The sequence below is a fragment of the Natrix helvetica genome, assembly GCF_964273705.1.
Source record: "Natrix helvetica genome assembly, chromosome: 2".
Lineage (NCBI taxonomy): Eukaryota > Metazoa > Chordata > Lepidosauria > Squamata > Natricidae > Natrix > Natrix helvetica.
In genome coordinates this window covers 128,376,795-128,390,944 of record NC_138552.1, presented here as the reverse complement: position 1 = coordinate 128,390,944, position 14,150 = coordinate 128,376,795, and the positions used below count along the sequence as shown (strand labels likewise).

At 37.0% G+C, this 14,150-nt stretch overlaps 1 protein-coding gene across 2 annotated transcripts in view; it reads right to left on the bottom strand.

The window, feature by feature from the left end:
• Positions 1–1,512: 1,512 nt before the first annotated feature.
• SLC1A4 (solute carrier family 1 member 4) overlaps positions 1,513–14,150 on the bottom strand; it is a 31,207-nt gene continuing 18,569 nt past the window's right edge. The window contains exons 5-10 of one of the 2 annotated variants that reach the window (XR_014174325.1): positions 13,984–14,150; positions 11,174–11,407; positions 10,446–10,640; positions 9,815–9,949; positions 5,509–8,536; positions 1,513–5,070 (exon numbers count right to left, since the gene is read on the bottom strand). Coding sequence is in view for 1 of the 2 variants with exons in the window: in XM_081940864.1 (XP_081796990.1) it covers positions 4,642–4,653; positions 8,374–8,536; positions 9,815–9,949; positions 10,446–10,640; positions 11,174–11,407; positions 13,984–14,150 (906 nt within the window). In the remaining variant the exon portion in view is untranslated. The remainder of the gene's footprint in view (positions 5,071–5,508; positions 8,537–9,814; positions 9,950–10,445; positions 10,641–11,173; positions 11,408–13,983) is intronic. The other variant, XM_081940864.1, reaches the window with a different exon arrangement.

The window sequence follows — 14,150 nt, the reverse complement described above, 5'->3', positions numbered from 1 at the left end:
GAAGATTCTTTCCTGTTTATTACGATAGCAATAACAAAGATACTCTTATAGTAAGAACATTTTAACACAACAATCAATATATTGTGCTGTGCAAATACTAATAAAAACCCACATTATCTGCTATTGCAGGAAATATTCCATTATCCCTTGTTTAATAAAAGGAAGCTTCCCTTTATTTAGCTGTCTCTTTGTTATTAACAGTATTTCCTGCAATAATGCTAGGAAAATTATATATATTTCCAGCTCTTGTTCCTTTTTTGCCTGTAAATGATAAAATCCCTAACCCCAACCCCCCCCCCCCAAAGTGGGTAGAAATGTCTGTGCGTCTTATATAGAGCGAATATTGTGGCAGGGGGAGGGGGTTGGTGCAGCACTAATCAGCTGTTCTAGGTGGTGGGGATCGGTACTGCCATCCGTTCACTGGCAATTGGTGGTGAATGGGCAGCAGTGAGCGGCGAACAGGACGCAGTGATCCCTGCCGCATAGAACAGCTGATCAGTGGTATTCCGGGAGGCGAATCCAATCACCGATCAGCTGCTCGGCAGCAAAGGCTAGTGTTCCTTGGCAGCGTCAGCAGTTCAGCTCAGTTGACTGGTGGTGGGTGCAATGCAGCGAAGCCCTGACGAGCCACATGCTGGGGCTGCAATAATGTGCTGAAACTGACCAGGCCATTTGCTGCAAGGACACTAGCCAGATGAGTACCCGGATGGATGCTGGGAGGAAATATTTTTTTTCTTGTTTTCCTCCTCTAAAGCTAATGTGCATCTTATAGTCCGGAGCGTCTTATAGTCCAGAAAATATGATACCTACATATAGCTGGCTTGACTAAGGCAGCTGCATTCCTTACAAGTCACCTTCTATAGAAAAGATAAATCTGAGGTTCTATAGTGATGAAAACCTTGACATGAAGAGAATTTAGCCTCTTTCCTGGGCCTGTTTTTGTCCTTATAATGCTGACTCTGCCCCTTTTGAAATACCCTGTGAAGAGATGTGTCATTTGTATTGCCCCCCCCCCCCACAGTGGCCCTTAGCAACACTCAGAGATGGCTAGATAAATTTCCATTACCATAGCTCTGATTATGAAAATGTAAGAATACACTATCAAGTTCTAAGAATACAGGCAATCCTTGACTTGCAACCGTTCATTTAGTGACTGAAGTTACAGAGGCACTGAAAAAAGTGACTTCTGTTTTTCACACGATCACTGCAGCATCTCCAATGCTGATCAAAATTAGGAAGTTTGGAAACTGGCATGTATTTATGATGGTTGCAGTGTTCCGGGAGCATATGATCACTTTTTGCGACCTTCTGATGAGCAAAGTTAATGGGGAATCCAGATTCATTTAAAAATTGTGGCAATAAAAGATGATCAGAAAATGTTGCAAAACTCACTTAACGACTGCTGAGCCTACTAATCGAAATTTTGGGTTTAATTCTGATTCTAAAGCAAGGACTACCTATAATGTTACATAATGGAGTACATATTCTTTTTCCAATAATGACAAATGTTCATTCAGTCTAAAGGGTTTTTATTTCAGATTCAGAAAAACTGTGAATAATTAACACAAGATTCATCGAATTCAAGTTACAAAATAATTAAACATAATTCTCTGCACTGCTTTCCACCAAAACAGCTAGGAACGGTTGGTTTTTTTTTAGAAGTGGAAAAACAGTTATCAACTCTAGTCACATATTCATTTTCATTTTTTTATATACATATACATATTTGATCCTTGATAGTGATGACGACCTTACAGAGCTGCATGATCAAAGTTAGGAGCATGCAAAATGTTTCAAATTTGAACTAACGGTACTTCCAGTCGAAATTCCCATCTCAAGAGTGAAATGAGCTGTTTTTATTATTTTCAATACAACTTTTACAATATTTGGAAATTGGAAATACAATATTTCTGAAACAACTGAACAATCCCATTTTGCATTTGAAACATTTTGAATCTTTCATATTTGAAGTGGGATGCTCCAAAGACAAAATGATTTGAATTTGAAATATTTTGCACGCCTGCAAACAAAATACATATTGAGAACATTACATTCAGAGACAGAAAACAATACTTAGAAAATGGAGTGGTTAGCTGTTGCTGTCATACATTATTCTACAATCCTGATAAAGCACTGTTCTACAATGCTTTATCTAATTTCAGATTTGAAATCTAACATTTATATTCCTGTAAAATAGAACAGACAATGTGTTTTCTCAGGAGTTCAGACTCAGGGCTAAACTAAGCATCTAACTAAGGGTCTTGAGAAGAAATACATGAGATGAACAGCACTGTGAATAAAACACAGGTAAAGCAGCACTTTAGGTACAACACAATAAGGCAGGTGGTGTCATCATCGCTTATGTCTAAAATCATAGAGTGTAGATTTCCTTATCCTACACAGATTCCAGATTGTTCACAGTCTCCACCTTTGTGTTATGCAGCTGTTCATTTTCATTACAGCAAAGTACGTCCACATTCTACTTGACTTGGATTAGAAACTTCAGTACAGAAAGACACAAGTGGCAATGTAGGGTAGTATAATCTATCACTAGTATTTGAATTGAAGAGTACATCGTAAGAGACACACTTTAAAGATACATATTAATGAAAGCTAATCAGAAGAGCTCACTGTAACTGTAAATACAGAACCATATTTCTCCTCATTAACAGACAGCTTAGTTGCTCTAAATTAATTGGAGGAGGGGCTGTTGTTGAATATTAAGGTAAGGTAGAAGTATATTTAGCCAATTTAATGTGATAACCGTTCCATCTGGTCATAAGAATTTTATTCAGATCTTGGTAGAAGCTGACATTTAGCTGTGCCAGTGAGAAAAATAAGAAAGCTTATCAACGTTGTAAAAAAATAATCCTGTTTGATGATTCCTCATGAGAGGTAATCTCCCCTAATATTATATTGAGCAATCAGAGCATTTCTGCACCTAGTTTTGGCACCATTGCCACAGTAATACTGTCCTCCTTGTTTTCATAGTGACATTTTTCTTCAACAATTCAGCCAGTGTTCTTTTATTAAGCTCTCCAAAATCTCCAATCAGCAATGTATTTGCCATGGAACCCAGGGGGTAGGTAGCTTAGGCCCACCACCCAAAGTTGTCCTCTCTCCTTGCTCTCAAGCAACTACAGGAAAAGGCAAAGACGGCAGTGGGAATCTGATATTGGAGTAGCAGCTGGGTTTTTTTAGAGGGTTTTTGTTGTGGGGGGCGTGCTCAACAGTAAGGGAATGCACTGATGGTTCAGTGTAAATTCTGAGAATGGCTGGATGAGAATAAACACAGTGAAGATTGAACACAAAGTCTAATTAGAGTAATATCCTTTTTTAGCCAAGCTAAAAAAATGGAATAGCAAGAGGAAAAAACACAAGCTGATAGCTTATTTTTAATTAGTGTTAAGATGGAATTTGGGAGGAGGATGAAAACTTGCAAATTAGGGCCTCAACAGTACCACAACAAAATCTGCTGTGCAGTGTCTGTGCCTAGAATGTCAGCATTTTTTTAAAAAAAGCTGATCACCCAGTTCAAAAATATGTAATTATTTTCCAGCTTTGTTTCACCTGTTCATAGTAACTTTAAACACATGTTAGCACACAGAATATAAATCTATAAATCTCCATCTCATTCCTGCTTATAATCAGCACGATTCACCTACAATTTTCAGCAGCCCGATTTAGAGTTCCTAAAATGCTGCACAACAGATTTTTAAATTTTTAATCAATCCTCAGCTTTATTTTTAAATTTTGATTTCCTTCCACATTTCCCATTTAGATAAATTAATGAATATTTCATTCTAGCTGTTTAAACCCATCTAAATGAAAAATAAAAAAACAGAAAATTGAAATATCACACACTGCAATGGACACCTGAAAAATTAGAATTTGTACACTGCAAGTGCTAATATGATACATTAGGAAGAGCAGTTTAAATAGTGCTGGCATCCTTTGAAGTAACTTTTATGCCACTGAAATCAATAAGGGAGGCATCAAAACTCAATAGTATAGCATGTTTTATCCACACAAAATCCTATGGGTAAATTCCTGATGTCTCTTAATTTAAAGTAATAATAATAATGTACCATATACCATATACCATATAGACTCTTACATAGTCTATGCCATTTTGCCTTATAGGCATTATTTTTTAGGCATTACTGAGTTTCAAGCAATATGACATTTCGACCTGAAGATCAATATATCATCCATATGCAAAAAACTCAGTTACGTTTACTCGTTAGCAAAGTACAAAAGGACGTATTTCTCAATGGGAACAGGACAGGAAGAATATGCTGACCTTGGATTTTGTCCAGGGATTGTCCAAAAGCTAAATAAAAAATAATCAGTAATGAAAAATACCTGTTCTACTCAGTTGCCTGCTCTTTACCATCTTGATTTTTCTCCAGACAACCTCCCCCCCTTTTTCTACCATTAGTAAAGAATCTGATAAAAGAAAAGGCAATATTATTTTATAAAATAAAGCGGGGTAGAACATTGATTCATTTTCTGTAATTATGCTGGTAGTGACCCAAGATCTGAACTGAGGAGGCTATTGAGAGACACCTGCTTTCTCTCTTTTCTCTCTCTTTTCTTTTTCTGGATACTATTGTCAATAAATTGCTGTCAAACCAGTCTTCAGTTCAGCCACTATAAAAATATGAAAAAAAAATAGCTTTACTATAGATAAAAGAGATTCCCCAAGGGCATTTATATTGTGAGCAGTAATCAAAGCTCTCAACCAATCTGGCTTTTCCATTTGGTAAAAGAATTTGCTACTTAAACGCCTCACACTGTTACTGTACAGTATATTCATGCTTAATACTGTGTTGTGTTAGATAGGTCACATTTCTGATGGTAGCACCCAAGAGCACCTTTGATTAGACCTTCCTAATCTTTGTGGTCATTAATGGCAAATTGTATTTTGAGAGGCAGGCAGGTTGTACTGTCAATCAAGGCTCACAGATATTTTTCTTTCCAATATCCCAACTCTTGCTGGAACAATGGTCTGGTTGACTCAATAATCACTGGGATTACATTATTAAAAAGCCCTTAAATAAAATAATACTAAGCTGCTATAGAAGACATTATTAGTGCTCTTGAAGGCATATTTTTTACATAGCAGATTTTTTTAAAAGTAAAAGATATGCCCAACTGGGATCTTAAGAGGCATTCCTTGGGTATTTTCTTTTAGTGAGAACTAAAATTACATATCTGCATTTGCAACTCCTTTTTGCTGTTCCTACTCAATTTCTGCGTTCCAGTGCCTAAAATGACAGAAAAAGCTGAACAAGAATTCCTTTCTCTATAGAGAAAAAATTACTATGTCTGGAGTTTTACAGCTTAGGAAAAAACATTAAGGGGAAAAGGTATGAAAACATTAGAAAACTATTCCATGGTGGAATAAGTGAACAGGGAGAAATTTCACTTGTCTCACATGATACTAAAAACAATACTTTCATCCAATTAAAGTAAAAGTTGCGAGGTTCAAGATTCACAGTTGACTTTACTGATTTTGAAATCCTACACAAACATTGTAACTACTGCTCAAAGTGTGCTAAATCTGTTGCAGGAAGCAAATCAGTATTCTATGTGCTGATTAATTATTTCCTGCACACCTATGAAAGTGGCAAGATGGATTATAATTCACAAATTCCAAAACAAGATGCAAAATGCCAGGATAAAGAGAAATATTTTCTTTATATAATCCTCTAAAACAGTATTTTTTTCACATTTGGGAACTTTAAGGTATGTGGACTTCAATTTCCAGAATTCCCTAGCCAGCTGACTGAGAAATTCTGAGAGATGGAGTCCACATCTTAAAGTTCCCAAATGTGACAAACACTGCTGTAAAGGAAGCTAAGTGCTTTTCTACTACTAAAAGTCAATCTAGCCAGCCAGCTCAAAACTTCTCCTTTGTAAGAATGCCTCTTTCCTGAAAATGTACGCTCAGCAACTGAAACAAAGGATAGATGCAATCTTATGACTTAATGATTATCTAACTGAAAAGTAATGGGATTATCTAGATTATGAGTCTGTTGCAAGAGGACCTGGCATTCTGGTTGGCAGCAATACAAACAGGTCAGGTGTAACTGACTGGCCTGCCCAAAGGATAGAGATTCCTGTGTCAGCATTTGCTACATCAATTGGTAAGAATACTTTATAATGTGTTTGTCTGGTTAATACAGGAAGAGAAAAGATACTACTATACTTATTATGTGCTCACATTGAAAGAATGGGTACAGTGGGATAAACATATAACCCATCCGAAAGGCTTCCTTTATAGTTACATAAAGTTGCTTTATTAGTTGTAAGGACAAAAGCTGTTGTTTCTGGAAAGGTAAATATTTATCAAAACAATCCCTTGCTCTTCAACCAAAGGTGTTTATGATCAAAATCTGACTCCTCCTCCTCCTTTTTTGATTCAGATTAATCCCATTTACTTTACTGTATATTCTGAATTTTGAGTTCACCAGATTGAAACTGGCAAATTAGGATAAATGGCATAACATGCTAAGAATTCTGGGAACTGGAGCTGTGGCCCATCTGGGAGGCACCAGGTGAGTTGTCTTTTCCTGCCCCGGGGCTTTAAGGTTAATTTTGCAGGTGGGAAATTATAACATATTATATCCTGTTGAAAAAGATTTTCATACTGGGACAAAGACAGGTAATATTCCAAACAACTTTAAATAATGGAATTGAATTTCTGACCGCCAGAAAAATGTCTGAATAGTATCTCTTACGTAAGAAGAGTTAAAGACCAGAATTGTGTGATTAGTTGTCAACACATATCCTCTTGAAAGTAATAGTGGAGTGAGGGAAAAAGCAACAAATGAAGCTTCATGATTATTACCAGGCTACATTTAAGCACCCATTTAAATGTACTTTTATGTAAACTATTTGAAGCTTAACACTGGATGTTATATATATATATATATATATTCTACCCATATTTGAAATATGATTTTATTTGTTATGCATAAAGGAAAAAAATATTGGTCATTATGTCACAGGGCACTAAATAAGCATGGAATTAATCTGCTCATGAATTGATAGAAACACACTTCGTGTACTTATTGGTCTTGGGGAAATAGGTAGCATAACACATATCAGATGCAGCCTGTCCTTTTGATAAACAATTTGTTTTTAGGTCCAGTTATAGATGCTCAAAAGGATCATTCTAGATACAATGTCCAGTAGGTGTATTGGGCCTACAAATCTGAAAATTCTAGCCAGCCTTCCATTGCCAATGAAGAGTCCCAATTTGGGACAGTTCTAAGCAGAAAACATTAAAAGCCGTAAGCCATACAATATGCTGATCCAGAACAAAGATAATATCTCGCAGCAGCACCTGCAGACATGACATCAAACTAGGAAACTAGAAATCGATTCCTGCTTTGTAGTAATAGTAGTACATATTCATCCTGGCCATTCACTGATATTTCTTTCCAGGAACAACAATCAAGCATTAATATAAATTGCTGAGAGTGTCTCAAAAGCAATTTAAGCTTCATGTGTAAGAAACAATTATGAAAGTTGAAACCCAACTTTTGAAGAGAAAGGCAATGCTTCTTGCTTTCTTTTTTGGTCAGTAAGGTTTGACATACAGGAAGGTTCAGGAAGAGAGCAATAAATTATAATGGTCCTTTTTAGGCTAATCTGGACTGGTGTCCCTTAGCTACTGTATATATATATATATCTGATAACATATTAGTTTAATTCTATTCTCCTTCAAAAGAGTTTGCTTCTCTGATTTATCAAACTAGAATAAAGAGTCATAGTTTGGTTAGGTCCCACAAACTATATCAATCAAAATAAACTGATCCCTTAAGAATATCTTTCAAACAGTCATGCAGGCTCGATGCAGTAAAATTACAAGAAACTCCATTTCATTCCTGTATAACTTCAGTTAATAAGACATTCCCAAAATCTCTGAAATTTCACAGTCTATCTTATAAAGTGGGCTTTAATTTTTGTTTCATAGCAAGAAGAAATTATCTAGGATGGCTGTCATTCACTTACTACATTTGTCTTGCATACGTTACTCATATACACATAAGAATGCAGCAGCACTTTTTGTACCAACTAAAGTTTTCATTCTTGTCTCTCTCACACACAAACACACATATAGAAGCTTGCACATATTTTGTAGTCTGTGGCTATTACCACTGTGTTCTGTGCCATCAGAATGGAAGAGGACATGCCTGCTTAAACTCAGGGGGCCATACAGACTCTATTCAAGAAGTGCTTTCTAAATTACAGTGCCCATAAAGTGCCCTCCACTTTTTATATTCATAGGACTGACTCATTAGATGTTGGATCTTGAGAGCTAGATGGTGAAGGGGTGACAGCTTGAACCTTGTGTGTTACCAGAGGTGATGTTTCCCCATCAGCCTTGGTGTTTGGAATGGCTTCCACCTGGACATCGCTAAGTTCTGTGTCTTTCTCCTTCGTTTCTTTTGGATTCAGATAATCAAGAATACCTGCTCCGAAGGCGTCACCTTCAACGTTAACAACTGTTGTGGTCCGGTCCCTGATCAATAGGGAAAACATGGAAACATTTTCACTGGTGTTAATGAAATACATCTGTAAACATTTGCAGTGGCTCAGACTACCTTTAAAAGCAATAGGTTTGAGAAGTGTTCATTTGCCTTCTATATTAACAGTGATCTGTGTTCAAAACTAAAGATTTTGTTTTCCCCTGAAAATAAGGCAGGGTCTTATTTTCTTTTGACACCCCCCCCCAAAAAAAATAAGTGCTTGGCCTTATTTTCGGGGAGGTCTTATTATTTTTGAGGTGCAGGAAGCGGAGAGCGTGGTCACCTCATGGCTGCTACTGTGTTGCAATATTTTGGGAGGGCTTATTTTAGCTCATGCACTCAAAAGCCCAATTGGACTTATTATCCGGGGAGGCCTTATTTTCACGGAAACAGGGTATCAAAAAGCACAGCAAGCAAAGATGCTTTTTAAAAAGCTCTGCCCTATTCTCCATAAACAAAAATTAAGATCAGAAACTCAGCCTGAACAGTTTGCTGAAGGAGAATGTAGTACCGTCCTGTATCCATCAGTTCATCATTTTTCCTGGCCAGCAAGGTGGGTATTTCCTTTTTGCTGACGTACATGATTGTAAAATTGGGGACTGGACCCAAGGCAACTCTTTTTGAGACCCTACCTTCAATTTTAAACATACTCCACCAAGATATTTTACCATCTTTCTGAGGAAAAAGAACGTAAACAAATATTACATCCTCCCTGGGAAGTTATGATGTTTTAAAAGTTTTCTTGGAGCAAAACTCTGCTTCTTGTTTAGAATAATTCTGTCCATCCTTTTCCTGACATGAGGAACATTAACATTCTTCACATTTAATTGGAATGTAGCTTTTACAGCAGTTATAGCTAAGCCCAAATATAAATACTTGTGCCTTGAAATGCAGCTTCTCTTTCACCTCATGCAATAACAAAAAAAAAAACCCACTGCAAAATCTCCCCCCACCCCAAGAAGAAGGAAGTAATTTTTGTATCATGAGATACATAGTTTTTAATAGCTAATTTCCTCTGCTTATCCCCCTCTCAACTTCAGACAGCTTTTGTGATCGGAATGGAAAAAGATGCAAATCAAAAATTTAGAGCAGTGAGTTTCTTACTCCCTTCAGCAGCAATCAACAAATTCTGCTGTGTGGTTTGCAACTGCTCTCTTCTGGATGAAAGTACTTTTTAAAGGCTGCCCTTTCAAGGGGTTATTAAGACCCTTGATACTTTGACAGCCACCATATCCAAAGAGTCAACATGCACACATGTTGTGTATACTTACACAATCCAGTCCACAGCCAATATGAGAGAGATGTCATTTGTGGGAAGTCCAATAGCCTCCAAGATAATAGCTATGGTTAGAACTCCTCCAGCTGGAATTCCAGCAGCTCCCACACTGGAAGCAGTGGCAGTAACTCTGTCAATAAAATTATTTTTGGCTATGCTGAAATTTCATATATGTATTAAAATAACGCAGAATCATATGCAAAGTTTATTTTCTGTACTCAGGACTCTACACTGATACCATGCATTGGAGATAGACTGTTTGTACAACTTGCCATTGTACATCCTGCAAATCAGTTTAATTGTAGTTGCATCAAGTTTGGGTGTACAACTGATCAAAATTACTAAAATGATCAGAAGTGACTTAATGACATATCTACTTGCTGCTTCCTTTTGCATTGCCACCCACAGCATTGACAAGCCAAGTATCCCTTTAGGCTCTTATTCTCTACATCACAATAAACTATAATCTCCTTAGAAGGAGAAAAGCGTGACTCCTTTCAGCATTTCCCTGAAGGACATAATTTGTAAATTATGCTTCAACCAAAGTGCAATGTGGCAGGCTAGAAAGAATCAAATAGTTTCTCTGAGTCTTCTGATGCACCTGAGCAGCTGACACTATCACTTACAGAATGGTAAAGATCTGTCCAATATTGAGGTTGACGTTGTTCAGTTGAGCAATAAAGACAGCAGCTATACATTGGAAAATAGCAGCTCCGTCCATATTCACAGTAGCCCCAATAGGCAGAATAAATCTACTAATCCTTTTGTCTACTTTGTTGTTATCTTCAATGCATTTGATCATTGATGGAAGAGTTGCAGAGCTAGATGTGATCAAGGAAGAAGCACAAGAAGGTCAAGTCCAGCAATGTTCCTGCAGCCCAAAATATAAGCATTTGTCTGTCAGCCTAAACAGATAATGTAACATTCCAGATACGTGCTGTTCCTGAAAATTAGGACAAAAGATTCTACTTTATTCATTTCCAAAACAAATGCCTGAATCTTATGAGAAAAAATAAAAAGGGAGTTTTATTATACATTTTTATTATTATGTCCATTTCAAGTTCTATTATGTCTGGTTTAAAGAAACATTTTTACAGTCAAGCACCTTAGTATTCTAAAATTGTTACTTTCCCCACCCTGTAAGGTACTATAATATAGCCATTAAAACCTTTGCCATCAAGCCATATTTTTCCATATAGCAACACAGACGATCTACACTCCATTCTAAAAGTCTGCCTTACATTTTAATAAATGTAGAGTCCCTTGTTTTACAAGAAAAGCCAAGTTACAGTATTACCCTAAATTCAAACAATGACATCCTCATTTCAGAAATAGAAGCAAAAAATCTACCAACCTGGAACAAGTAGCAAATGCTGTGGTGAAAGGAGTTATAAGTCCTAACAGAAAAGTGAAAGGGTTTTTGCGTGTAACTGCAAAATAAATAAGTGGTAAAATAATCCCTCCATGAATAATATGGCCAAGAATTGATGCAAAGATGTACTTTCCAAGGCTTGTCACCAGCAGGATAATATTATCCATTTCCACAATCTTGCTTCCAACTAGAAATGTAATGCCAAGTGGTACATACCTGAAAAGGAAGCACCGAGTGTTACATTGAATGCTAAATAACATTGTAATTTTTGACAGAATGAAAATGAAAAAGTCAGTGATTTCTGAAACCCACACTACAGGCCTCAATAAAGAATAAGCATCAGATTGTCATACAAAATTTCCCTCGGTAAATTGAATCTTTATCTCTTTTTCTGTTGTGGGACATTCATTTGCACAGTTGCTACTACTCTTGAGAGAACCAATTAAACTGAACAAATTAAAGCATCTGCAGTGAACACATGTATTTCATATTCAAAGGATAAAGGTGTGAATGAGCGTTATTTTCATAAATAATGATTTAAGTAATATGTTAGGATGAGCAGAGAAGTAAATGATATAAAAAGTGATCAAATCAGAAGAGACCGTTTTATAGCTTTTGGGTTGAACCAGAGGTGGGTTCCTACCAGTTCGGCCCAGTTCAGCCAAGTAGGTAGTAACTCGGCCAGCCACACCCCCGAACTGGTTCTATCAGCAGTGCCTTAGGTGCTGCCATCTTGTTTTTTTGCTTCTGAGCATGCGCAGAAGCATTTTTTACTACTGTGTATTAATGGACAGAGGTTGCTTTTGAATATGGAAGGACAGATGCACGTGAGAGACGAAAATTTAACACCTTTATTGTGGAGATTTTCCAGGGCAAAAAAAGCACCAGAACTGCCTGACTCTTAGTTCTTGGTCTGAGAAATTTGTGCAGTGAAGTGATGGCTTGAATGACAAACCAGTTGAGTGGCAATGAAAAGCAGAGTTCTAACCATGGTTGCCCTTCTAGCAGAAGCTGTGAGTGTAGAAGGACCCCCTAAATAATGAACCTGGCCATTCAGACACAATGGTACTGACAGATAGCCGTAATGTCCAAACAGCAACTCATTTGAGTTCAGCTTAGTCTGTTCTCTCTCATCCAGATTCTTACAGTCTCCAGACATTTGGCTGGAATATCAATAGCATCATCCTATGCCCCAGAAGTGACAATGTAAAGTTGGTATATCAACCAGCTTTATTTGGTTGATTATATCACACTCCAAATGCCAAAATTTCACTTATGTGACCCTCCACATATGACATGCCATTGGGTCAATCTGGCACACCCCACAATTGACTTAACTGTAGGCCAGCCAGTAAGATACTATGGCTGATTGCATTGAAAGCCATTGCTTGCAGAGTTTTCCAAAGTCTTCAATTTTTACTAAAGCAAACATTTTAACCAGCATTCAGCAATTTCAAGAATTGTGCAAATGCTCCCAATGTCAAGCCAATGCCACAAATCTAGAGTGGCTAGAATAAAGAAAGGTGGCTAATTAAAAAAAATATTCCAACTCAATTTAAAGAAGAAAAAATGGCAATAGTCATAGAAGACCAGACTAAAACCATTTCAGTTAAGAGTTTGGCTACCACTTTCCTATCCCACCCAGGAAAGCAGAAAACTCTATAAAGTAACACTTGAAGGTCTCTCTGAAAATGGCAGTGGTACGGTATGAAGTGAATTTGCCAGAGTCCCAGATTTTGAAGGACAAACTGCAAGTCCTGCCTATGAGCTGGCCTTTTTCAATTCCAATATTGAATCAGAAAAGAAAAAGCTGCCATATGCTAAATATTCAGGTCAGTTGCACAAGAGACATGAGAGAAATCCAGGCCTTGACGGGTCAATAGTCTATCTACAACCCTCTTGAGTCAATATATATCAAAGGGGGGGGGAGCAGTTGATCGATTTCAGCTGCTCATTTTTCTATATCAACTTTCCATGTCACATTGGCAGAAGGAAGTTAGAATTAGCTGATTCGGCAGAACAGGGTATAATGTTCTTCTTAGAAACAACAGTTTTGATGCCCAACTAGTAATTCTGTAAAATTCCATGACAATATAGTGTTGTTACATATTATATAAGCAATAAATGGGTAATTCTAAATGCCTTTGTCAATAAGCAAATGCTACTGAATACAGTAAGAGTGTTGAATAAGCATGTTTGGATTTGCACAATTAAAACCCAAAAGATATGGAAACAGGTTATTAATATAGCCACGCAACCAATGAGGGTGCAGATGAAATCCAACTGTTGAATATACAAACCGGGATTTTAATAACTGAATATTTATGCCCCGTGTAACACAACCAGCAGGGATCTCTGCTGCATTTCTGAGCCTTTTTTTTCAATGAAAAATTTAATGAGCTAGAGAAGTATATCTGAACTATAGACTTTCCCCATAAGAAAAGGCCTACCTAATATTTAATTACATAGTTTTTACTACACTATTCCTCTCAAGAACCAAATTACCAAATGGAATAATTCATACGCCATGCCTGATAAAGGGAGGTACATAATAAACATGATAAACATTATCCTTAACCTATTGCATATATCACCTTCTATTTGATCTTAGATTCTGCTAGGCAGTCAATCAGCTGGCAATTGTCCCTCTCAAATTAGATGTTACAGATTATGAAGACCCTTTACTACAGACTTTAGAGTTGAAGAGAAGGTAGTGTGTGTAGAAAATTGTACTTTAAACTGCTCCAGCACTGGGAAGTTTTTCTGATTGCAATATTATTATAAACACTCACCACATGATCCAAGATACTAAGACCATGGTCGCCTCGTTGAAAGAATTAAAGAAACGAATGAGTTCTTCTCCTTCAGGTCCAAGTTTTTTCAAAGCTACTCCCAAAACCAGAGCAAAGAGCACAAGCCCCAGAATATTCATTCCTTCAATTTCAGTGCCAACAGGGAA